Consider the following 25805-nt stretch of genomic DNA (forward strand, 5'->3'; position numbering starts at 1 on the left):
TGATTTGCTTCCAAACGCAATACAAATGCTGGGTTTGACCTACAAAATCTGAAATGGCATGCAGCCAGGATTATCAGAAAGACTGCGTCCTCCCATATGAGACTACCTGGAATATGAGATTTTCAGTGGAGGCCCTTTTGCACGCAAAAGGGTTGGTTCCTGAATATATGAATCAGGGCTTTCTCTGTAGAAGCACTTTGGTGGTAGAACTCTCTCCAAGGAAAGTCAGACTGGCTCCTTCGTTCTGGCAGGCAGCTCAGCCTGCACTATTTTGTATGTCCTTTGAGCGATAAAATCAGGGTTAACTTTTGGACTGTTTTAATTTTGTGCGTTTTTTAAATGTTGTTTTGATTAGTTTTTAATTAATATTTTTGTCTGTTGTACATTATCTTGGTGGGGTGAGAGATGATAAACTAATATTTAAATAAATGATAATTCTTATATAAATAAAAATAGCTTTAAATCAAAAGTGTTAGCTTGACCTATTTACATTATGTCCTTTTTCTGTGATGATGGCAAACATTAATCTAAATTCACTTCATTGATCAGCAAGGATAGGCGGTCACAGGATGGGGTTGGGAGGACCTTGGTAAATGAAACTTCCTGGAAGAAAGTAAAACATAAGCAGTATTTATTTCAGAAGTTTAATACTAATCATATAATTTACATGCTTGCAGAATCTCTGATACATTACTGCCTTGGGCTCCACTATCAATATAGCTGTATAACATATCAGGTTCTCTTTTTCCAAGAAGGCTGCAAGATTTGTGCCAGACAGATGGTCATTGTGGAGTTTTGCTTCATGTTTTTACTTATGATTCAACTACTGTGAAAATGGGCAAAACAAGGAGTAAATAAGTACTGCTTTGTTTTGCTCTTTTGGGCTTTTTAAAAACTCAAGATGTCTTTGTACAATATTATATAGAAGCATGTTTCTCATTTTTGAGACCTTGTCGAGCACAGCATACAAACTACCTGTTTCTGTAGTAACAAAGTCTGATTCCTAATAATGCCTATCAGTACATTTCTATCTGAGAACTATTTCTAGCCTTTCCTGAAGGAGGTTTTTTTTTTTTTTTTTTTTTGCAAGACAACCAAGAAATAAAATACAAGATGTATTAAAAGTTTTAATAGTACATGAGTTCAGAATAGTTTAGGTAAAGATCATGCCCCATATTTTGTAGACTGTTTTCTGAGTCCCAAATCTTATATGGTTTTATATAATTGGTTTTCAGATTGTTTAGAGATATCTGGATTTCAACTTTAATGGAAAACGTAGTACAGTAGATAAGCAGCAGGAAAATGTAGCTTTTCCTTTGTTATTTATTTACTTGCTTGGGTACCCTGTGTTAACCGAGTTATTGGAAAAAGTCTTATTTTACAAAATGCATAAGGTTGTGGGTGAACTACAATTCACTTCATGCCAGGTTAACCTCTTGAAACTCCATCAATATTTAAGTTTGTCATGTTGGGCAAATTTGCTCTAGATTCATCATTGGTGGAGTTCAGTGTGCTCTCTAGCTGCAGAATGAATTACAACTCTGACCATGGCGGGTCAGTCCCATCAAATCCCTCCAGTACTTTCAGTTGGTCATGGGGGTTCTGTGTACCAAGTTAGGTCCAGGTCCATCATTGAGGGGGAACAGAGTGCTCTTTAATTTCAGGTGAACTATAAATCTGAGTACCTACAACTATCACATGCCAAGGCCAATTCCCCCCAAAAACCACCAGTATTCAAATTTTGGCATATTGGGTATAAGTGCCAAATTCGGTGCAAATATTATTTGCGTTCACAGTGCTCTCCCGATGTAGGTGAACTATAATTCCTATAAATCAATGATGAAGTCCCTCATAGAGGGCCATCCAGTTTGAATTTCCTGGTTTTTCTGCCCACAGGGATATTCTTGCTGTTACTGGAGGAATATTAAAATGGGTGGTGGTTCCCATGAAACTTTTCTTTCTGGGAGGAGGCTGATAGCCATACAGTGGGTGGCTTTCACTGTGTTCAATCTTCTTTCTTGCAAATGGCCATTCCTCTAAAATGCATGGCTACCCTGTTCTAGACTGAGCAAAATCTGTGCATCCTCTAACATTATTTCCAAAATTTTCACTGACAATCAGAAATTCACCAATAATGTTACAGGGATAATGTCCCTGAAGGTAGAAAGACTAAAAATCCCCTTTTATCTGGGGATTCATTTGAAACTATTGTACAAAGTGAGATCAGACATGGTCCACCTGTTGACTGATAAGCAAAAGAATCTCTAAAAGTCCAGTCCTACCATGATATGCCAGTCATGTAGTACTACTGGGGAGGTGACTGAGGCTTCTGCTTGTCCAATTTTGTGGGATTCTTTTCGGCTTGTTCTTCCTGAGACCGTGGAGGAGGTCCTTGGGGCTGTGAGGGCAACCACTTCGGCCCTAGACCCTCGCCCATCTTGGCTTATTAAATCTGCCAAGGAGGGGTTGGTTGATTGGTTTGTGTTGATCATTAACGCATTGTTGGACCAAGGGATTTTTCCATCTAACTTAAAACAGGCTGTGGTTCGCCCACTCCTTAAAAAGTCTTCCCTTGACTCTACGGTGCTGAGCAATTACAGGCCGATCTCCAACCTCCCTTTTTTGGGTAAGGTGCTGGAGCGGGTAGTCGCCCTCCAGCTCCAGAGCTTTCTCGATGACATCAATTACCTAGATCAGGCACAGTCAGGTTTCAGGCCTGGTCATGGCACCGAGACAGCCTTGGTCGCCTTGGTGGATGACCTCCGTAGAGGACTGGACAGGGGGAGTGTGACCCTGCTGGTTCTCTTGGACACCTCAGCGGCTTTCGATACCATCGATCATGGTATCCTTCTGGATCGCCTCTCTGGGATGGGTCTTGGGGGCATGGTTCTGTCGTGGCTCCGGTCCTTCCTGGAGGGACGAACCCAGATGGTGAAGCTGGGAGATGCCTGCTCGGATCCCTGGCCCTTGACCTGTGAGGTCCCGCAAGGCTCTATCCTATCTCCCATGCTTTTTAACATCTACATGAAACCACTGGGAGAGGTCATCCGGAGTTTTGGAGTTGGGTGCCATCTCTACGCAGATGACACACAACTCTACTACTCTTTTCCACCTAATTCCAAGGAGGCCTCTCGGGTGCTAGACGAGTGCCTGGCCGCTGTGTCTATCTGGATGAGGACGAACAAGCTGAAGATCAATCCCAACAAGACAGAGGTCCTCCTGGTCGATCGTAAACCAGATCGGGGTATAGGGTGGCAACCTGTGTTGGACGGGGTTACACTCCCCCTGAAACCACAGGTCCGTAGCTTGGGAGTCCTCCTGGACTCATCGCTCACGCTTGAGGCTCAGGCGTTGGCGGTGGCTGGGAGGGCTTTTGCACAACTGAGACTTGTGCGCCAGCTACGACCGTACCTCGCTAAGGCTGATCTGGCCGGGGTGGTCCACGGCTTAGTCACCTCCAGACTGGATTACTGCAACGCGCTCTACGTGGGGCTGCCCTTGAAAACAGCTCGGAAACTCCAATTGGTCCAACAGGCAGCAGCCAGGATGTTAACTGGGGCCCATTACAGAGAGAGGTCAACCCTCCTGTTTAAGGAGCTCCACTGGCTGCCGTTTATTTTCCGAGCCCAATTTAAGGTGCAGGTGCTTACCTACAAAGCCCTGAACGGTTTGGGACCACCCTACCTGTGTGACCGTATCGTTGTCTACAAACCCACACGTTCACTCCGGTCATCTGGGGAGACCCTGTTCGTGATCCCGCCCGCGTCACAAGCGCGCTTGGTGGGGACGCGAGACAGGGCCTTCTCTGTAGTGGCCCCCCGCCTCTGGAATGCCCTCCCGAAAGATCTCAGACAAGCCCCTACATTGGCAGTCTTCAGAAAGAATTTGAAAACCTGGCTGTTCCAATGTGCCTTTTCAGACTAGAAACCCCAGTACCAAATCCCAGAAGCACTTTAGTTAGAACCAAGATCACCGCACACCGCACACCACACTTATATTATAATCCCATATCCCTTCGACACATCAGCACTTTTAATCCTGTACTCCTACTCCGGCCGGCTCAGTTTTAATAATGTCTTGTTGTACTGCTATTGTTATTGTTTTTGCTAAACTGTTTTATTTGCTAGGTACTGTATTGTTGTATTGTGTGGGCTTCGGCCTGTTGTAAGCCGCATCGAATCCCTTGGGAGATGCTAGCGGGGTACAAATAAAGTTATAATAATAATAATACTGAATATATTCCTCCCCATACTCCAGAATATATCAGATTTCAGAAGTGTAGTTCTAACTGTGGCACATTGTTGTTGGGAGATGATGGGGAGACAGAATGTGAACTCTGGAAACCCATGCTAGATACTTTGGTCAAGGATTCAGAAGGACTATGCCATAGACATAATGTTCATCAAGCCACTTTAAAGTCGCTTTGAGTCTCCTTGTGGAGATAAAAAATGGAGTATAAATAAACATAATAACAATAACAACCGTAGCTATCTATTTTCAACTGAGTTAGGACACTACCAGGCTTGGCTTGCGTAGGGGCCAGCGGTGACCTCGTATAATGTCAAAATAGGGAAATAAGAATGTGCACATAAGGAGACAAATGGAGAAGAGTACCTATTGCTAATCTGCAAAGCTTAGATAAATTTGACAACCAGTATGAATCATGTGTGTGGAGGAACACTGCTAGGAAGAAAATTCTTTAGATTCTGCTTGTAATGGACACAAAACATAATTACTTCGGACAAAATGTATACGAAATATTAGTTAAACAGTAGTATTTTTATAAGAAACTGTGAGAAATATTAGTCAATTTATACTCTGCTATTATTCCAATATGGAGCCCAAGTCAGCTCAGAAAACAAGTTCAGAAAACTACAAAACTTATTATCGTAAAAAAGGCATTATTCCATCACATAGTATAGTATTTTAATTCATATTGAGTTGGCTTTGCCATTGTATCAAGCTGCTACAGTTACCTGTTTACAAAAAACGGCGGGATAAATCTAAAAGAAATTTAAATTCTTCTAAAGCTCAATCAGTAAAGCCTGCCCTTTCCTTATATATGTGTTGGTGAAAGTGAAGGCTCTTTCCCTGACTTGTGTTTGGCTAGAGTTTCAGGGGAGGTAGGGTCGGGGTGGGGAGAAGCTCTGGCTATTCACAGCTAGGTGCATTGTTAAATCTCATACTATCACTTTGACATTTAGAGGTAGGACTCAGTGTCTTTGTAAATTCTTCTTCTTCATATTACTGCCATGTCTCTGGGCTCCAGCCGTTTCACAAACCATAATATTTTTTAGTGAGTGATTGATCTGTATTATGTGTCTCGGCCATCAGAGGAATCTTGAGATGTTTCTTGTATAAACTGTAATACAATCTGACACTGGGCATTTGGTTACAGGCTTTCATAGACCTATTGGCGATACACAATCCTCCTGGATTTGGGCATAAGGCTTATCTGATACTTTCCCAAAAAAGCCCCTCTTTTTCTCTCTTCCCCACTTAAATAACTCAACACATCTGGGTTAACACTGTAGGATCATTGTCCTTTCAGTTCTCCAGCAGCTCATATTGCTACAATATTTCCTTAGGTATCTGATTACTGAAAGGGCAAGAAGATATTTTTCCCTTCCAAAATGAGGCTGTTCTTTTATAGTGCAGTGCAAATTAATTCCTAGCATCTCTTTTGAGAGCATTACTTTTCATTGGTACAATTTGCAAGGGTGTGTGTGTATATATATGTTTTAAGAGTGCAAATCAGTGCATGTTTACGCTGAAGTAAATCTCATTATTTGGGACTTTCCCAAGAATAAGCTTTAGCCTAACCATAGTAAGGTTGGGAGAATTTTCCAAAGAAAATGTAAGGTTTATCAAGAATGTTGAGAGGTTACTGTGGAGACAGGAATTTATCTTCAGTTATGAGAATGATTGAAAAATGAAATGCAATCATTTAATTCAACAAGAAATGTTGGAATTGGGTGGAACCCCAGTTATGAAGAGGATAAACCTGTGAATCAGGAATGATAGCCTAAGTTGTACCTGCTTCATACGCTTATATATATATATCGAGAGAGAGAGAGAGAGAGAGAGTCATGTCAGGAGCGACTTGAGAAACTGCAAGTCGCTTCTGGTGTGAGAGAATTGGCCGTCTGCAAGGATGTTGCTCAGGAGACGCCCGGACATTTTAGCAATTGTGTTGTTTTAAATATATAAATCCTAGAATTGTGTTGCTGTTAAGGGAGTTCACATACATACCTCTATTTTCACCAGTAGTTCTAGTGAGGCTATGGTTGTTGTTGTTTTTCACTTGTGTGAATATAATTCAGGATTTGGGGCTTTTTGGCTTTATAGTGCGAGCCATCTGAGAGTCATTTGCTAAATGGGATCTGTGTAGTCCCATATTGCTGAAGCTTTCATGTTTTTGTTGTTGTTCGTTCGTTCAGTCGTTTCCGACTCTTCATGACCTCATGGACCAGCTCACGCCAGAGCTCCATGTCAGCTGTCACCACCACCCAGCTCCTTGAGCATCAAGCCAGTCACTTCAAGGATACCATCCATCCATCTTGCCCTTGATTGGCCCCTCTTCCTTTTTCCTTCCATTTTCCCCAGCATAATTGTCTTCTCTAAGCTTTCCTTTCATAGCAGAGCATTATTGTTGATCTAGAGGGCAAGCATCTAACGATAACTGTGGTGTATTGCCAGTGTGTTAGAATGAACTGTATAGATTAACTAATTATGCACTCTGGTTTTGTTTTATTTTGCATTTGTTTGTTTTTTTAAAGACTCCCAGAGAAAGATATTATAATATATACATACCTAACAGTTGATTTCGTTTATGCTTTTTTAAAGAAAAAAGGGGGCATTACATTAATGCTGTTTAAATTAAATTGAAATGTGGTAGGAAGGGGAAATAATATGCTTGAGGCTTCAATATAAAGGTTCTTCTTTGTTAATGCCTCCTTCTGCTCTTTTAGCTTAGAGCACTCTAGCAGATCTGTAATTAATCATCCCACTTAAAACTGCTCTTTTTCTTTCAGGTTGTAGAGATCATTTCAAGTGCCATTGGTGATTTAGTACAAGGAATATATTATGAGAATTCATATTTAGCAGAGGTAAGTTTCAGCCTTCCACCAAACTGTATTCTGATATATATAAAAACTTTTACAAAACTGAATTAAGCTAAACTACAACAGAAGCTGAATTGATATTGTATTTATTTATTTATTTATTTATTTCGTATATTTCTATCCTGCCCTTCTCCCCACAAGTGGGACTCAGAGTGGCCTCACACAAGCATCAGAAGATGCTAGCAACATAAATACCATAAAATACAATTTTCAATAAAATCATTTTAAAACATTATACAACATCATCAATAAATTTAACGTACCAGTAAAACCAAAAACCAAGCTGGGAGAATCCATGTCACAAAACCCAAAATTCCTTTTCCTATTGCAGCTGGCCTCTAATCAAATGCCTGGCCCTAGAGCCAGATCTTCAGTTGTCTTCTAAAGGACAGGAGGGAGGTGGCTAACCTGAAATCCTTAGGAAGAGAGTTCCACAGACGGGGGGCCACTACCGAGAAGACCTTGTCTCTTGTCCCCACCAACCGCATTTGCGAGAGTGGTGGGATCGAGAGCAGGGCCTCTCCTGACGATCTTAAGCTTCGTGATGGTTCATAGCAGGAGATACGTTCGGACAGGTAATCTGGGCCAGAACCTTTCAGGGCTTTAAAGGTTAAAACCAGCACTTTGAATTATGCCCAGAAGCTGATCAGCTGCCAGTGGAGCTGGCGCAACAGAAGAGTGGTACACTCCTGTACGCCACTCCGGTTAACAACCTGGCTGCCGACTGCTGGACTAATTGGAGCGTCTGAGAAGTTTTCAAAGGCAGCCCCATGTAGAGAGCTGGGCTGCATGATTTCAGAAACTACAGATAGGTGCATCAAATGCTGAATGTTTTGCCTTATAAAGTATGTTCATCATTTTCTCTCTCCACATGTATTGTATTTGTAAAGACTTTGCAGGGGAAGTTCATTCATTCTGTTCTGCTTGTATAGTAACATAGAAGCAGCTGCGTTACAACATTTCAGTTATCTGTACTAGTATTCAGATTAAACAAATAGAGTTCCTGTTGTACTCCAGAGCAGAATCACCTCTAACTTTAAACACCACATCAGCTGGGTAAAATCAGCAAGTGGTTTATTTAAAAATATAAGAAGCCAAAGCAGTAAAAAGTAATCCACAATAATAAGTAATCCAATTGATATAAAAGAAGACAGGAACCAAGAGTCCAAAGAAATCCATGAAACTAGTCACATGATCCATCAACAGAACAGGAACATAAGCACTTGAATAAACATGAGCCAGGCAGACCTTGATGCTGGAAACTTAGTGTTAATCCAACGTTGCAATGTCTCTCACAAATCACTTATAAACCCTGCCCTAATTCCAAAACAGCTAGGAATGGATTCTTTCTTAGTTTTAGTTTCACATCCAACTTCTGTTGGCGTTTAGCTGAGAGTTTTAATTGCTGCCCGTTTGTCTCTGTTTACTGGCCCATCTTTTCCTATTCAAGGTCTCACTCCCCTCATTAACTCCTGCACTTGGGACCTCAAAATCAACTTCATTCTCAGATAACTGATCAGGGAACTGCTCAGGACCTTGAGAATCCTCTTGCAGCAACTCAGGCCTCTGTGACCTGTTTTTTAAACTCCATTCAGGCCCTTGCAGTAACTAGGCCTTTCTGGCCTCTCATCCCCAGACCCTGGCCCAGAAGCTGAATCAACACCCCTATTCCCTTCAGGAACATTGGCATGCACATCACCCCCATTCCCATCATGAAAATCAACATGAATGTGAACATCATCCCCAGTCCCATAATGAAAATCAACATGATCATTAGACACAATCACAGGCTGACACACAACAGTTCCATTCTTTTTCCTCATATGTGTTAGAGGTCTATTGGAACAGTTGGCATGCTTAGCAGTCCTTGAACCAGCACTGGAAGATTTGGGTAATTCAGGAAATGACTAGGAAAGAGGAAGAATCAAACTAAACATTTTGCCTTTGACACTGTTTATTTTATTTATTTGCCACATTTATATCCTGCCCTTCCCATCCTGGAAGGGGACTCAGGGTGGCTCATAGCAAAGGCACAGTTTGATGCCTTAAATACATATAAAATAAACAACATATACTTTAAAATCACATAATTAAAACATATCACTTAAAAACATTTCTTAAAATCACATAATCCAAAAACATATTTGAGGGGCCATTCTGATCGTAATTGGCAATGTTCATTATTGCACTAAGAAATCATTGTTGCATTGGGAGTCATTGTTCAAACACTTGGTCCCACAGCTGGGATTTGACTTTCTTCCTGAAGGTCAGGAAGGAGGGGGCTGATCTAATTTCCCTGGAGAGGGAGTTCCATAGCAGAGGGGCCACCACTGAGAAGTCCCTGTTTCTCATCCCCACCAGTCACTCCTGTGAGGGAAGTGGGATTGAGAACAGGGCCTCCCCGGACAACCTTAACCTTCAGAGCTTGTCTCAGGGTGGTTCATTAGGGGAGATACGATCAGACAGGTAAGCTGGGCCGGAACTGTTTAGGGCTTTATAGGCTAAAGCCAGCACTTTTGAATTGTGCTCGGTAGCAGACTGGCAGCCAGTGGAGCTGGCATGACAAGGGGGTTGTGTGCCACAGGTAGCTGCCCCAACTTAATTATTAGCAATCCATCTCCCAGTTTGTTTTACACTGAAACTATAGGTCTGTGTAGCTCAATATTGTGCACACAATATTAGACAGTTGGACCATGTATTTTCTGCATAAAAAGCTTGTGGTTATTCACATAGCATATGATCTAGTTCACAGTTTTCCTGGGAAATTATTTTATGTCACTCAAACCCCAAGTGAGAATTACAGGTCTAGATCAATAGAATGGACACAAATGTGGGAATGTGGTATTTTTGCAATTTTTGACACCAGCATCCAGTGCAAACAATAACAGTGATGCTCTTCTGCAGACTAGCTTGATAGTCTCTTGGAGCTATGAAACAAGAGGTTTTATGAGAGTTTTAGTAGGTATATATTATGCTTTATTTACTCAGAAGAATTATATAAACTCTGTATATTAGGTTTCTGAAGTATCTCTTTGCCAAAATCACAATAAAGGTGGATGTGTCTATTAGTTAATAGGGACGCTCAGTGATGTCCATACATGCGGTTCCCCCATTAAACAATTAGAACTTACGAATCTTACCAGGATAACTTTTGTCAGACCTCCTAGGAAGAACACATCTCTTTCTGAACATTTACATTAGATCTTCCCTTCAAATGACTTCAGTGTTATAGTGCAAGATAAAAGCATTTCAGACAAAGCTGGAGTTTCATAATGTGTTTCAGTGGTTGACTGGAAAGGAATGCAGAAAAGATCACATGGTAAGAGACAGACACAATAGAAGGTAAATCTAAACCGAAGTATATCCCTAAATAACACTGTAATAGGGGAAAACATCCCTTATTCATCTCTACCAGGTGTATTCTGCAGTGGAAAGACAGATTCCTTTCTTCATTTAAACATAGTTTGCACTGAAACTAAGTAAAATAAAAGTGTTAAGGTGCTCCAGGGTTTGTTTTACAGGCCCATTTATTCTAACCCTTTTTCATCACAAACATCAAAGGCATATATTAATAGACCAATAAAATATGTCCTGTCATGTTCAACAAGCAGTAAGACATCTGCTAAGTGAGACATCAATCACACGCAAGATGCTTGCAGGGTAACTGTGTTGCTGCTGAAGACTCATAATTTTACTGGCTTCTTTCCTACACAGATGGGAAAATAAAGATTGTTGAATCATCTCACTTATAGCTGAAACAGTGAGTGATCCTAATTGCAATTTTAAAAGACTCTGTATTGTTCTGACTGAGATTTAACTGATGTTTGCAGTGCCAAGTTGTCTGTGTGACAGGGCGGAATGAACTATGATATATCAGAATTAAAATGTAATGCAATGCATCTAGATATTTTTTATTTGAGAAACTTTAATTTATAGTAGTTCATGCATTTAATTCAAATAATTACTTTGTTCTGTTGTTTTGTAACTCAGTGGGTGGTAAGAAAAAGAATAGCGCATTTGAGTTTAATGGTGTATATTTCATTGGGAGAAATGAACTAGTTCAGTTGGATAAAAAAAATATGACAGTGGGATTCCTAAATATTTACGGTTGTCTTAGCTAACTACTACAAATGATTTACAAATAGCTTAAAAAGAAAGAAGTATTTTATGGTATTTCTCTGCTAGATGTAAAAGAATTAAGCTCTTGTCCATAGTGGATGAGTTTTTCCTGAAGGTCGCCTGTGCATCTGAGAGAGTTTTATTTGCCTCCAATTCCTTTGTCAGTTCCTTACAAAGAAATTGTGCATACTGTTTCCCTGGAATGGAAACTATAGTTACTAGGCTCTTTTGGAGAGCCTTTCTTGCACATTGGAACTGTAATTGCCTGTTTCCAACTCTCTGGAATTTTTCCTGAAAAGCAGGGATCGGAATCAACCTGTAGGTTTTAGTCTGATTTCTCCAAATGAGATTAGGATTGTTTCATTTACTTAGGTTTTCCAGTAGTCGCACAATGCTGAATTGAGGCATGGAAGGTTTAGGCAAAATTTGCAGAAGATAGTCTGTGTGTTTCATTTCCAGATCCTATACCATTGTTTCAAAGAATTAATCTAGAGTAGAACTAGTTGGCACAGTCTTAAACATATATGTTAAATTACATTTTCAAAAGTTGTTTCCTTTCCATTACCAGCCTTTTTCATTTTTATAACCCCTCTTAGTTGCTTCAAAGGGTTGGATTTTTTTTTCAAAATTGGGAGTAGAATAGAGTAGTGTTTTATAATACTCAAGAAACACTCTGAAATACTATTTTAAATGTGGTGGGGAGAATGTGACAACATAACTCTACAGATAATGTTAATCTAAAGTGCCAATCAGCCTTGGCCAGTATAGCCATTAATGGTGAGCTGAAATGAGCTGCAGTCCAAAAATACTGGAGGATATGAACAGGGCACTGTAGGGGTTTACCACTTCAATCATCATTTTTCTATCAGATATGAGGCTCTACTAAACCTCTATTGCCACTAAATGTGAAGACACCCACAAATTTCATTAATACCAAGAATGAGAGCTTTTCCTTGTTCTCACCTCTGCCCTCACTGTAAGGACCAAGGGGTGGGCTGTGTCTAAAAAAATTGTTTTCCAGAAGACAGAATGGGGCACCCACAACTATAAGAAATACATCAAAATAGGTAGATAGATAGATAGAAAAGGTACAATTGAAATTATTGCAAAATAAATGTATATTTTTAGTAATTATAGTGTACATATTATCTGCAATATGCAGTAGATACTAAATGTAAATACAGATTATTTTAATTGAATTTTTAATTTCTTTAATTTGAAATAAACGGTGAATTGTCTAATGTTTTTGGAGGCCCCCAAGCTGGCACCCTGGTAAGGACTTATTCCTGCCCTGCTACTATGGCCACCAGCTGTGGTGTCACCCAGATAACTGTAACTTGAAGACTGCCTGTGTGTATGTCTTTCTATCTTCTTCTTCTTCTTCTTCTTCTTCTTCTTCTTCTTCTTATTATTATTATTATTATTATTATTATTATCCCACTTTTTCTGTCCATACAGACTTAAAGTGGCTCACATCTGAAAGCATTTCAGTACAACTTAAAATATAGACATATACAAATATTAAAACAGTATTAAACAACATTAATGTTAAAATCAGCATAAGGCTCATCACCTTCCCAAACTACATTTCCCAGAATTCTGTGCTATCTCAATCTCTTTCCCAGCGAACTCTGCTTTCTCTCTGCTGCTTCTCTCTCCTAATGGCGAGAGGCCATAATTTAAGGAGGAATGGCAACCTTTTTGGCTTTGCTTTGCTTGCTTGTGCTGAAAATGAAACTGACTTTGAGAGGCTACTGAGGTTTACAAAATTCAAATCAAAAAGTATTGAGTAAGTTTCAATTCTTAAGTTTTTGGTGCGGACCATGCTTACATGTCGGATACGTCATAATTATGAATTTAACCAATTTGATCCAACTTACAAGGACCAACAATAATTTTGCACAGCCCTACTATCTGTCTGTCTATCTATATTCAATTAAACAATGTGTTACTCTTATTTTATTTTGTGTCAAAAGCATTGCATAAATAAATTAATATAAAACTGATAAAACAGAGGGAACACAAGGAGCTAAATAATTTTAAACCAAAAACAGGCAACCCTAAAAAATTGCTCTACAACATTTTACACTAAATGTCTGTGACATCAGAGCCCCAACACTGAGAATGGTAGTAATTATAAGTAATGTTTATTGCATTTAATTACAAATAATGTTATTTAGGACTCTGATATTAAGAGGTTTTTGAGAAGGATACAGATTTTTTTTGCAAGACCCACGACTTGACTTCCAGATATACAGGCAGACAGTTATTACATTTGATCTAAGTGCAGTTAACCAGCTGAGGGGTGTGTGAATTGAACAACCATACAGGCAGAGTTATTTCACGGGATTTTCTCTAACCAGTAATGTTGGGCAGATTGGAACATTTCCTTATATTATTGGGTCCTCCACCACGTTTTCTTAATTCTCCCAGTGGAGATGTGAGGCGACATGAAGAAAAAACAGCTCCCGGATCTTGTTTGTCGGCCTGTCTACTCCGTCCCCATTGAGTGCAGGACCTACTTTGAAGTGAATTATATAAAATTAAGCCGTATTGGTAGATTTTCATTCCTTCTTATGGGGTGTTTAAATCTAACTACCACTTTGGCAGCAAACCCTCTGTTAATACAGCTAAAAATGTACATATCAAGCATGCCATGTTTTTTCAGGTGGCCCAAATAAGTCATAGTATACATATAAAAGTTAAAAAAAATTGAAAATGAACATGTACCTCACTTGGAAATCAGGGAGCTCCTTTCAACCTGTCCTTGTCACGTTGCTTTGTAGATTTTTGCTAATATTATGCTTCTTATCTCCACATTAATGACGGCTAGGATTTGGTGGAGTTTAAGTAGACTAATATTAAATCAGGTTTTGAGCTGGCTGTCTTGTTAATGGCTCATCAAGCGTTTAGTATTTGTAATCAGGTTTTTGTTCCTTAGCCACAGGTTTCTCAACAGTTCTATCTTGAAAACTCATTTTAAAAGGATTGGTAGTGGCCAAATCATTAGATTTGTTTGAATGTATTTTCTTATCATCATCATCATCATCCTGGGAACATTCAAAATGTTCAAAACAAATGGCATTGCAGTAAACCTGGCAGTTAAATGAGTCATAACTGAGGTTCTGGTTGTGTGTGTGTGTGTGTCCTCATATATGGTGGCAAATGTGTGGTTTCTCTTCCCGCACTCTTCTCTTTCTTGCACGTAAATGCTGTATTTGAAAGCAATGAATTTTGATACAATGTTGAGCCGGTTGTTTTTGCAGAATTGTACTACTTTTCCCATCAGTCTCATATTATCTCTTCCCTTGCAACCTAGCACTCCTTGGCAGTAGCCACAAGGGAGGAAGATTAGAGCTGAATGGAAGGATTTGATTTCATTCGTTACCAATTTCGTGACAGATAATACCTTGCTAGAAAATTATGGTGTCATGCAGATTTAGTTCTTACTTGTTTCTGAGTAATTTAATTGAAGTAATTCACAGGGACCGAATTGTTTTAGATGGCATGGACTTTTTCTTGCAGCTACTTTTTTTCTTTTGTTTGGATTTTCAAAAAACACTACCTCTAGTTTAACCTGAAGACTTTTCACCTGAAGTTCACCTGAATTTTTAGTAATGCAGCTGTTTGTTTGTGTGAAAGCCTTGGTTTTTAAAACTTCTTTTAGAGGTGCATCTACACTGTAGAATGAATGTAGTTTGACACCACTTGGCTCAAGGTTGTGGAATCTTGGGAGTTGTAGTTTAGTGATTGTAGTTTAGTGATATTAGGTGATAAATAACTTGCGAGATTAGTCATTTTGTGTAAAGCTATTGTAACAAATAACATAATTTACCCAATATAGGTCTAGATTGATGACAGTTAAAAGTATGGTGTATTTAGCTCATGATTTAAGGATATTTGGTTAAAAATATTTTCATATTAATCATGTGAGTAATTCATGTCAATTCACCTGTGCCAGAGCATTCCCATTTATATTGGTATTTGTTAATTTATTTCTATATCACAACTTAAAGGCACTGTTTTGTTGTGACTCCCTTCATAGAGGAGCAAATCCAGAAGATGGTATTTGTTTGGGAATCACGTTCAATTCCTTAGCTGCAATTCTGTGAAGCCCCTTAGCCCTCTGTTTTGTCCACCATGCTATTCAACATCAACATGAGACCACTGGAAAAATGGTCTGGAGATTTTGTTGCCGACAATATATTGAAGACACTCAACTTGATTTCTCCTTTCTGCCACACTTTTCAGGAAGCTGTTCTAGTGTCTGGGATCTGTAATGGATTGGATTAGACCAAAGGAAACATAAATCAAGACAAGTCAGAGGAAAGTTGATCACAATGTAGGGATTAAACCTATCTTTGATGGAGTTGCACTCCTTCTGAAAATGCAGGTTGATAGTTTGGATGTACTTGTGGACTTCAGCCATGAAATGGGCAAATGCATTCCTGTAGCAGCCAGAAGTACTTTTGCCCATTTGAACCTAGCTGCACCTATTCCAGAGACACCTCATTAGACCAAGTATATTTGGAAATTTCAGCTAGTACAAAAAGTTGCAGCCACTGTGTTAATTGGGGCTGGTCCAATGGACCATACTGCCATACTGCTGCCCTGTTTTAACAGCTCCACTGACTACCAGTCTGTTTCTGGGCATATCTCAAGGTGCTGTTTATGACCTTGAAATCATCATACAGTTTATATCCGGGTTATTTGATACATTTCCATATATGAGCCTGCCAGTGCCTGGGCCCTCACATCCTATAAGAGGTCTAACTCATATCGTCCACTTCCATGGATCTTGCTGATGGAGGCCCAAGATGGTGGCTGCCTTAGGCTCTGGTAATCCTTTCCTCATTCCCATCCTTCGCTTAACAGGAAATGACTAATTTGTTCCAACAAGCTTTTGGGAATTGAAGCTGTTTAAAGAAAGGGCTTTAAATATATTTTGTGCTCTTTTTATTTTATTTTATTTGGAATTGCCTTTATCAATTTGAATTGTATGATTTAGAATGTTTTGAGCGTTTTCAATAGTTTAATTCCATGTTAATATTTTTTAAAGTGTTTTAACTGTATTATATGAATTCTAGTTTGTAAGCTTGTTTGAGTGCCTGTCTTGGGGAAAGATAGGTAGAAATGATGTTGTTGATGAGTAGAAGACAGTTTGTGTCAGGCGTCATGTCATCTTTTTCTTTAACTCATAGCCATTGTTGGTCCTCCTAAAATTTCTCAAAAGGTTGAAAGGATTTACAGGTTCTCGGAAATAGTGTAGGATATGGCATAGAAGATTGCTATAACAAAAAAATGTGTTCAAGGATATGTTGTATGAATGGAGTTCTCTGTCACCTGATTTATTTAAATAATAATTTAAAAAATTACTTATACCCTGCTTTTCTCCCAGAGGGGACTCAAAGTGGCTAAAAACTGCACACTTTAATCAATTTAAAACAAGGCAAATACAAAAACAAAAACAAAAAACAATTAAATAGTACTGTGTTTCTGGTTAAAAATATAGTTAAAACATAATAAATGCAATTAAAATGCATTTCACATTCTGATTTTGCCACTTAGGCTTATAAGTCTGGGTAGATCACATGCTTTGCATGCAGAAGGTCCCACGTTCAATCTATAGCCCTTCCAGTTTAGGGATTTGGACAATAACTGCTTCTCTCTACATGAGATCTTCCCTCTGCATGAGGTCTTGGAGTAGGCAGTACTGATTTAGATGGGTAACTCCATATCAGGGTACATCTGCACTGTAGAATTTATGCAATTTGACATCATTTCAGCTGCCATGGCTCAATGCAATGGAGTCATGGCAGTTGTTTGCTGAGACACCAGCACTATCTAACAAAGGCCTGTCAAAACACAATTCCCTTTTTTTCTGTGTCAGGAGCTCCTTGAGAAACTGTAAGTCGCTTCTGGTGTGAGAGAATTGGCTGTCTGCAGGGAGGTTGCTCAGGGGATGCCCGGATGTTTTGATGTTTTGCCATCCTTTGTGGGAGTCTTCTCTCATGTCCCTGCATGGGGAGTTGGAGCTGACAGAAGGAGCTCATCCTCGCTCTCCTCAGATTCGAACCTGCGACCTGTCAGTCTTCAGTTCTGCTGGCACAAAGGTTTAACCCATTGTGCCACCAAGGGCTCCACAATTCCCATGATTCCATAGCATAGAGCTATGGCCATTCAAGTAGTGTCAAACTGCATTAATTCTACAATGTAGATGCACCCTAAGACAGTTTAGTGGACTAGATGTAACTGTTAATAACAACTAATATAGACTGTTGAATCAAGTGGGAGATCTATACTTTCACTCTACCCATTGATTTAGTGAGTCTACTCTAGTTGAGACTAAGATTTTCAGGCCAAAACGTATATCTAATTATGTGTTTTGAATCGTTGGTTATCACATCATATATATTTCAGTTAATAGTTTGGTAATTACTTATTGACTGTATGGGAATGGTCAGATAATTCAAATATAACAACCTGTAAAAATCACAGGAATCAACTGTTTAGTTAGTGTGTTAGAAACAAGCACTTGTTGAAGAAAAAAAAGTGGAGGGGAGAAATTGAGTAAGTGCAAGGTACTAGTACTGTTTATGCAGGGCAGAAGCCAAAATGTCTTCATTTTTTTATCTGTATGCCAGGCAGTCATCTTGTTTTCAGAGTTCAGTGTTGTATCAACTACATTAAAGTCCACAGCTGTAGAATGATTGCTTTGTTGTGTGCCATCTTGCCTTGATTTTTATGATATTAAATTTACCCTTCCACATGTTTGTAGGAAAACGGTTTGACAGATGACATTGGAATATCAATTTGGAAAGAACACGTTTTCCTATCCCATAGTTCTTTGCTGGCAAAGAGCTGCCAAGCTGCCATGGAACTGGCAAAACACGACGTGGAGACTCAGAATAAGGCCTTTAATTATGGGAAGCACATGTCTATGAGTCGTAAGGTATGCTTTTTCCAAAAGTTGTTTTAGCTTCATGCATTTCTTTCTATTTTACCTGTATAGATCACACATGAAGTTAAAAACCATAGTACTGATGTGCAGCTGTTGGGATTCTGAAAGGCATATTCCATGTTAAAAGACAGGTATATCTGTAGTGTTCATTTGGTATTACTCTTGCAATTCTAATTGCTTTAAAATTATCAACACGGTTATTGTAAGTGCATACTTATGTTTATTTTGGCATGCAATATCTTTTTCTTATATCAAAGGTCATGCAATTGATTGAGAAGCAGCCATGTTCTCTTGAATGCTATATTTCTCATTCCCAAAGGAAAGCAGAAGATGTTACGTACAAGCCATATTAGAAGGCTTTCATATGTATTGCATAGGGCGTACATGTCCAGGGAAGCAAAGATCACCCTTCTTTGGGTGGAGGAGGGGCATATCAACTGAGAAACACTGACATGAGACAACATTACAAAGTATAACCCATTGGATGTAGTGAGATTTACTTTGGACTCCATGATTAGATTACTAGGTTTTCCATTTATAATAACCAAATTATACATGCCAGGGCCCAACAGTTTTGTCACAGTTCAGTATGACTGAAAGAAAGAAGTGAGGATGGGTGCTAATTGAAGCAGGTTGGGTCACAAGGACAGACAGGAAGTGTAAACCTCTTTGAATCATACCTCAAGTGACTTTTTCTCCATGTGAAGCATTGTGATTCACTTCAGAGTAATGGCTTTGAAGACACTGTAATAAGAGCAAAATCTGTCCTCCGCAATGGGTCATCTCTTAATTCACCAAAAGGATAGCACAGGAAGCAGTCTTTGGGCTTAAACATTTTTGTTTCTCCTCAGATGATATGCATTCAATGAAACAATTGCATCTATCTATATATATAGATTCACATTTCAAGAATTAATTAAATTGGTCTGCTCTAGCTGTGAATATCCAATATGATTCAGCCATTTGTATAGCGGTGTATAAATGCAGGCTTGCTCTTTCAACCAGACACTCATAGTCTTGCCAATCTATCTCCGAATATAGATAGTAAAAGGTTTGCTAATTACAGCTAAGATTCTTCTGATATGAAATGGGTTTGATCCCGATGAAACAGTCAGGAACAGCTTAATCCTGAGTGGTGTTTTTTTGGTTGGAGTTTCTTTGTGTGACTACTTCACATCTCTTAAAATGTATTCATCTCATTATTGATGAAATTAATTTTACTATAAAGAGTGGTTTTTATTGAATGCAATGTTTTGATCCATTATCTTTCAGCTAAATGTCGACATTCAGCCATTTCTTAGTGAAAGCTCTAATGACTCTCTGGCCTTCAATTTAAATTCTGCTCCTGTTATCTTGCATCAGGAATTAATTGGAAGAGAAACCTGGATTAAGCAAGTTAAAGAGGTAAGCAAAAACCCATCCACAGAAATGAATTGACTGCTGTGTACATAACACTAACAAACTGTAAACTGGCTTGTTGCAAACAGCCATAATTAACATTAACCACAATTTGTTGCTTCAAGGCTCTTCACAATCAGCCTAAAAGCTAAATACAAAGTGCTGCTCATTACCTTTAAAGCCCTGAACAGCTTGGGTCCAGACTATTTAATCAATCGCATCTCCTCTTACAAATCAGCCCGGGCACTGCGGTCATCGGAGGAGGCCCTACTCTCAGTCCCACCCCCATCTAAAGTACGGCTGGTGGGAACGAGAGAAAGGACCCTCTCCGTGGTCGCTCTCCCACCTTTGGAACTCCCTCCCTAAAGAAATAAAGCTGGCCCCTCCCTCCCTTCCTTCAAAATACAACTGAAGACTTATTTTTGCTCACTAGCATATGGAGAGGAGGAGGATTAGATGGTTGAGAGATCCCTGCCAGGCTTCTGGTTGAGAACTATTTGTATTTATTATTTTTTATTATTTATTAGATGCACTTATTGACCGCCATTCTCAGCCCTTACGGGCGACTCATGGCGGTGTACAGTACACATCAAAAGACAGTTACAGAGGCCAGTATCAACAACATATGACTATACAACAAATACAAACTACATAAAAATCCGCTTCGTCTCTTAGTAGAATCATAGCCAGTCTCATTTTCCTTATACCATTCCAGTTCTCATTACCGTAATGTTGTTGCTTAGCACTTAATTAAATGCCCTCTCGAACAGCCAGGACTTAAGGCTTTTTCGAAAGGACATGAGGGAGGGCGCCTGTCTGATGTGTGCCGGGAGAGTGTTCCACAGCCGGGGGGCCACCACCGAGAAGGCCCTCTCCCTCGTCCCCGCCAGCCGTGCCTGTGATGCAGGCGGGATCGAGAGAAGGGCCTCCCCAGACGATCTCAAGGTCCTCGTGAGCTCGTAGGCCAAGATGCGGTCAGAAAGGTATTTTGGGCCGGAACCGTTTAGGGCTTTGTAGGCCAAGACCAGCACCTTGAATTGGGTCCGGTAGCAAATCGGCAGCCAGTGGAGCTGGGACAACAAGGGCGTTGTGTGCTCCCTGCTACCCGCTCCAGTTAGTAGCATGGCTGCCGCACGCTGGACCAGCTGAAGCTTCCGGGCCGTCTTCAAGGGCAGCCCCACGTAGAGAGCATTGCAGTAATCCAGGCGGGATGTGACAAGAGCGTGTACCACCGTGGCCAAGTCAGACTTCCCGAGATACGGGCGCAGCTGGCGCATGAGCCTAAGCTGTGCAAATGCTCCCCTGGTCACCGCTGAAACCTGGGGATCCAGGCTCAACGATGAGTCCAGGGTCACACCCAAGCTGCGAACCTGCACCTTCAAGGGGAGTGCGACCCCGTCCAGCACAGGCTGTAACCCTATATCCCGTTCGGCCTTGCGACTGACCAGGAGTACCTCTGTCTTGTCTGGATTTAATTTCAGTTTGTTCGCCCTCATCCAGACCGTTACAGCGGCCAGGCACCGGTTCAGGACCTCGACAGCCTCCTTAGTAGCAGGTGGGAAGGAGTGACAGAGTTGGACATCATCTGCGTACAGATGACACCGCACCCCGAAACTCCGGATGATCTCACCCAGCGGCTTCATGTAGATGTTAAACAGCATGGGGGACAGTATGGAACCCTGTGGCACCCCACAAGACAAAGGTTGTGGTGCGGAACAGGAGTCCCCCAATGACACCTTCTGGGTGCGACCCTCCAGAAATGACCGGAGCCACTGCAAAGCAATGCCTCCAAGACCCATTTCCGCAAGGCGCCCCAGAAGGATACCGTGGTCGACCGTATCGAAGGCCGCTGAGAGGTCCAGGAGCACCAACAGGGACACACTCCCCCTGTCTAGCTCCCGGCGCAGATCATCCACTAAGGCGACCAAGACCGTCTCGGTACCATGCCCCGGTCTGAAACCAGACTGTGCCGGATCCAGATAATCCGTGTCTCTCAAGAATACCTGGAGTTGTGAGGCCACCACGCTTTCCATGACTTTGCCCAAAAAGGGGAGATTGGAAACAGGCCGAAAGTTGTCCAATTTAGTGGGGTCCAGTGATGGCTTCTTCAACAGCGGCTTTATAATAGCCTGTTTTAGGCTCGCTGGAATCTTGCCTTCCCGAAGGGAGGCATTCACCACCACTGTTACCCACTCGGCCAATCCCCCTCTGGCCTCTCTCAGAAGCCAGGATGGGCAGGGGTCTAGGATGGACGTGGTGGGCCTCATTCCTCCAAGTATCTTGTCCACATCCTCGGGTTTCACAAACTGAAAAGAATCCAACAAAATAGGACAAGCAGGTGCTCTCGTTACATCCACAGAGTCTGCATCTAACGCGGCGTCCAGCCCAGAACGGCTCAAGGCGACTTTGTCTGCGAAGAACCGAGCAAATGCTTCACAGCGCGCGACCGAATTGTCAGGGCTCCCACCTGCAGAGGCGGGAGTTAAAAGACCTCTGACAATCCGAAACAGCTCCGCCGGACGGTTCTTTGCAGACGCAATAGTGGCCGCAAAGAAAGTTTTCTTTGCGGTCTTTATTGCCGCGGCATATGCCCTAAGAAAGGACACAAACCGTGCTCGGTTTGACTCGCTCGGTTCCGAACGCCACACGCTCTCTAGTTCCCTCTTCCTTCGCTTCATAGCTGCCAGCTCCTCAGTAAACCAAGGGGCTGGTTTAGCTCGGCTACTTGAGAGGGGACGTTCCGGAGCAATCATGTCAATAGCCCTGGTCATCTCCCCATTCCAGAGAGCCACCAAGGCTTCGACATGGTCACCTACCGAGGTGGCGGGAAAATCCCCAAGAGCCGTCAGGAATCCATTCGGATCCATCAGTCTCCTGGGGCGGACCATCTTAATGGGTCCTCCACCTTTGCAGAGGTTAGGGGGCGCAGTGAGCCTAAATCTGATCAGGAAGTGGTCGGTCCATGGCAACGGAGAGATGGACAACTCCTCCACACCGCCACCCTGTTCCCATCCCTGACAGAAAACCAAATCCAATGTGTGTCCAGCACAGTGGGTGGGGCCAGATATTTGTTGGGACAGCCCCATGGTTGCCATGGCAGACATGAAGTCCTGAGCCGCGCCTGTGAGGGTCGTCTCGGCATGGACGTTGAAGTATTTGGCCTTTCCTGGTCCATGCCAGCCCCATGGCCTCATTTGACTAACCAATTCACACTGTTTTGTGAACCCTAGCTGGCTGTTGTAAATAATGTGGATGTTTTGTTTAAAGTTTATGTTATTATATAAGTTTGTCTGACTACATGTAGTTTAATTTACTGATGTTAGGCTTTAATTTGATGTTAAGTTTTAATGTTATTTTCATATGTGGGGTTTTTCTGGGAATTCATTTCAGTGTATGTTTGTTTTATGTAAGCATTGAATGTTTGCAACTGTATGTTGGAATCAGCTCTGGGGAATAGGGCGGAATACAAATAAATAAATAAATAATGGAAGAACACAAACACATTAACTTTCCAGTTCCATTAAACTCTCATACAGTATGGATCTGAGTATTCACTATTAGAAAAGAGTATTATTGTTATAATTATTCATTTTTCTCACCAACATACGGTGCCAAATTTAATAATAAAGTATTTATTTATTTATTTCATACATTTCTATATTAAATAAATAAAAATTAGAACATGTGACTTCTCTATTGTTTTTTGAAATTTAGGACAATTTTATTAAGTTCTTGTCAGAACTCATGACAATAGATTTTACTGAATTTTATGAAACTAGGTGATTAAATTTTATTTAAAATAAGTAAGTGTTCTGTTCCACTACTCAAATAACAATGGTTGTAGTTTTCCAACAGCTAAGTGCTTTCTAAACACAGGGTAGGAAAAAACACAGGGGAGAAGATGCTCATGCATTTATGATGCATGAAATACAACTTTGATATCCCCCCTTGATTTATATGATTGTTACATCTTCCAAAAATGTTCTTTTAATACACCTGCTTATATTTTAATGAACATAATCTTTATGTAAAGGGGATGTTTTAACTTTGAGCAACACTCTTACAATTTGTCCTTTGGGAAGTTTTGGAAAAGATTGAACGCTTGTGCTCCATGATTGGTATTGATGATTAGCACATTGGATTGTTTTTCAGAGTTGTCTTAGCATCTTCCTCCCTCCTTTTGAAAAGACAGAGGTAGAGTCCCACTGTTCACAGGCATTGTACAATTTATGGAGGACAAGGCTAGCATGAGCAGAAGACAGTGCTCATGCATTCATCCTCATTCTCCCTCATGCAGTCCTAAAGTAAACATATTTAAACTGTCCATAAATTTATCACAGTCACTTTCTTGTAGGCATAGGAGAGAATCAAACACATATAATGGTACTTAAACCATCTTACTTGTACTCCATTTTCTAAAGGAGGCTGTCAGCAACAGTGCTAAGCTCCTGACAGACAATGTGGAGCTTTGTTTCGATCTTTTCTGGTGTTTGGTTTGGAAGGTAATCCCCCCCCCCCCCCCAAAAAAAAAGATTCTCATACAAGTGCAGATTCTTCATACTTAGCTAGTGAAAATATGTTTAACTTTTGTTCTTTTGTTATTAAAGGCTCGAACTAAAGGGAACTTAATAGACTACGGTAAGGTAAGTGAATATCATATTGATTTGGATTTGGTTTTATATTTTGATATATACACTGGTAGACAGACTAGATGGCATAGTAATTTCTTAAGGAACTTGCCGGGTGGGCCAGGTAAGGAACTCCCCCTTTATTCCTGCACAAATACACACTTTGCTCCAGATCCACCTTCTCTCTCTCTCCCTCTCTCTCCTTTTTCTTCTCTCTCTCTCCTCTTTTTCCTCCTCCTCCTCCCTCTTCTATCTCTGACAACCTTGCAGCAACCTATACTTCTGGCCTTTTTCTCCTCCTTCTCTTCTAACCCAAGCAAGGATAATTAGAGGCATAGGATGCTAGAAATGCAAGAGACCCCCTCCCTTAAGAGGCTATCCAGTCTAGCCCCATTCTGCTTGGCTGAAAGGCACAAACTAAGCCCTTCCAACACATAGATTCTGGAGACATTTGACCAATAATAGTGTTTAGCAAACTGTGGTTTTCCAGTGTTGCCATTCCTCTATGCTCAATATGGGATTCTAGAGATGGTTAATCTACAATATATCAGTGTGTTCCCAACTCTGGTCTTGCAGGTGTTTTGGATTTCAAACATGATGTTTTGGTGCTTAATTTGTAAAACCATAATTTGACGTTTAATAGGCTTTTCCTTAATCCAGCAATTTTGCTTATCCAACATTCTGCCGGCCCATTTATGTTGGATAAGTGAGACACTACTGTAATAGTAGTAGTAGTAGTAGTAGTAGTAGTAGTATCAAGGAGGTTTTCCAATAACCTTGGATGTTCCAGTGCAATTAGGAGAGTTCACCATTCCAGGAAGCGTGAGAAGGTTTTCTAGTGCCTTATGATGTAAACCATTTCTGCACTGAGAGGTATTTGAAACTCTAGTTAGTAGGCTTCCTCCAAGCAATCAGTGCTCTTTGTAAGTGTTCAGCCATTATGCATGAAGAGACTGTTGCTGTGTGAACAGACAACTCAAGTGTGGTATTCAAGCAAACCTATTATGAGCCGGGCTTCGACATCAATACATTTATAGACTCTGTTTTTATGTTCTTGGAAAGGGATGGATTCATTATTGTAAGCCCTCCAAAGACAAATTATGATGCCATATGAATCTGCAGCACAAGCAATACTCTCATGTAGTTAACACATTGTACATTGCAATGAGAAAGCTGCTCTTCAGGAAGATTACTTCCTTAAACTATAGCATGAGTGCCTTTAGTACATGTTTTTATGCTGCAGAAGTATTTCATGAATAGGTTATTAACAGTGAAAATAACCGTTGTATATGACATCTTCAAACTTGTTGTGTTAGTTTAACTGCTTTTTAAATACACCATCATATATGTGAATTCCAGAAGTAGAGTGACATTGACTTATTGTGTTACTGAGATTGTGTTACTGAAGAACTCATCATATGATCTAATTTTATCTTTGGTCCAGATCATTTTCGTATCACTGCTCAAACATTTGAAAATATCCTTCAGTCCTTACTGCTAGGCACAAATAAAATATGTTTACTGTTTCATTGCTATATCTTGAGAATGTGATCACATCACAAAAATAATCCTTTA

General features: G+C 40.5%; 1 protein-coding gene across 2 annotated transcripts in view; it reads left to right on the plus strand.

Moving 5' to 3' along the window:
* PDSS2 (decaprenyl diphosphate synthase subunit 2) overlaps positions 1-25805 on the plus strand; it is a 96677-nt gene that overhangs the window by 64036 nt on the left and 6836 nt on the right. Inside the window, exons 4-8 of one of the 2 annotated variants that reach the window (XM_067467318.1) lie at positions 7035-7109; positions 18022-18195; positions 19477-19608; positions 24024-24104; positions 24210-24245. In XM_067467318.1, the coding sequence (XP_067323419.1) occupies positions 7035-7109; positions 18022-18195; positions 19477-19608; positions 24024-24104; positions 24210-24245 (498 nt within the window). The remainder of the gene's footprint in view (positions 1-7034; positions 7110-18021; positions 18196-19476; positions 19609-24023; positions 24105-24209; positions 24246-25805) is intronic. The other variant, XM_060753124.2, reaches the window with a different exon arrangement.

The sequence above is a fragment of the Anolis sagrei genome, chromosome 1 (genome assembly GCF_037176765.1).
Source record: "Anolis sagrei isolate rAnoSag1 chromosome 1, rAnoSag1.mat, whole genome shotgun sequence".
NCBI lineage: Eukaryota > Metazoa > Chordata > Lepidosauria > Squamata > Dactyloidae > Anolis > Anolis sagrei.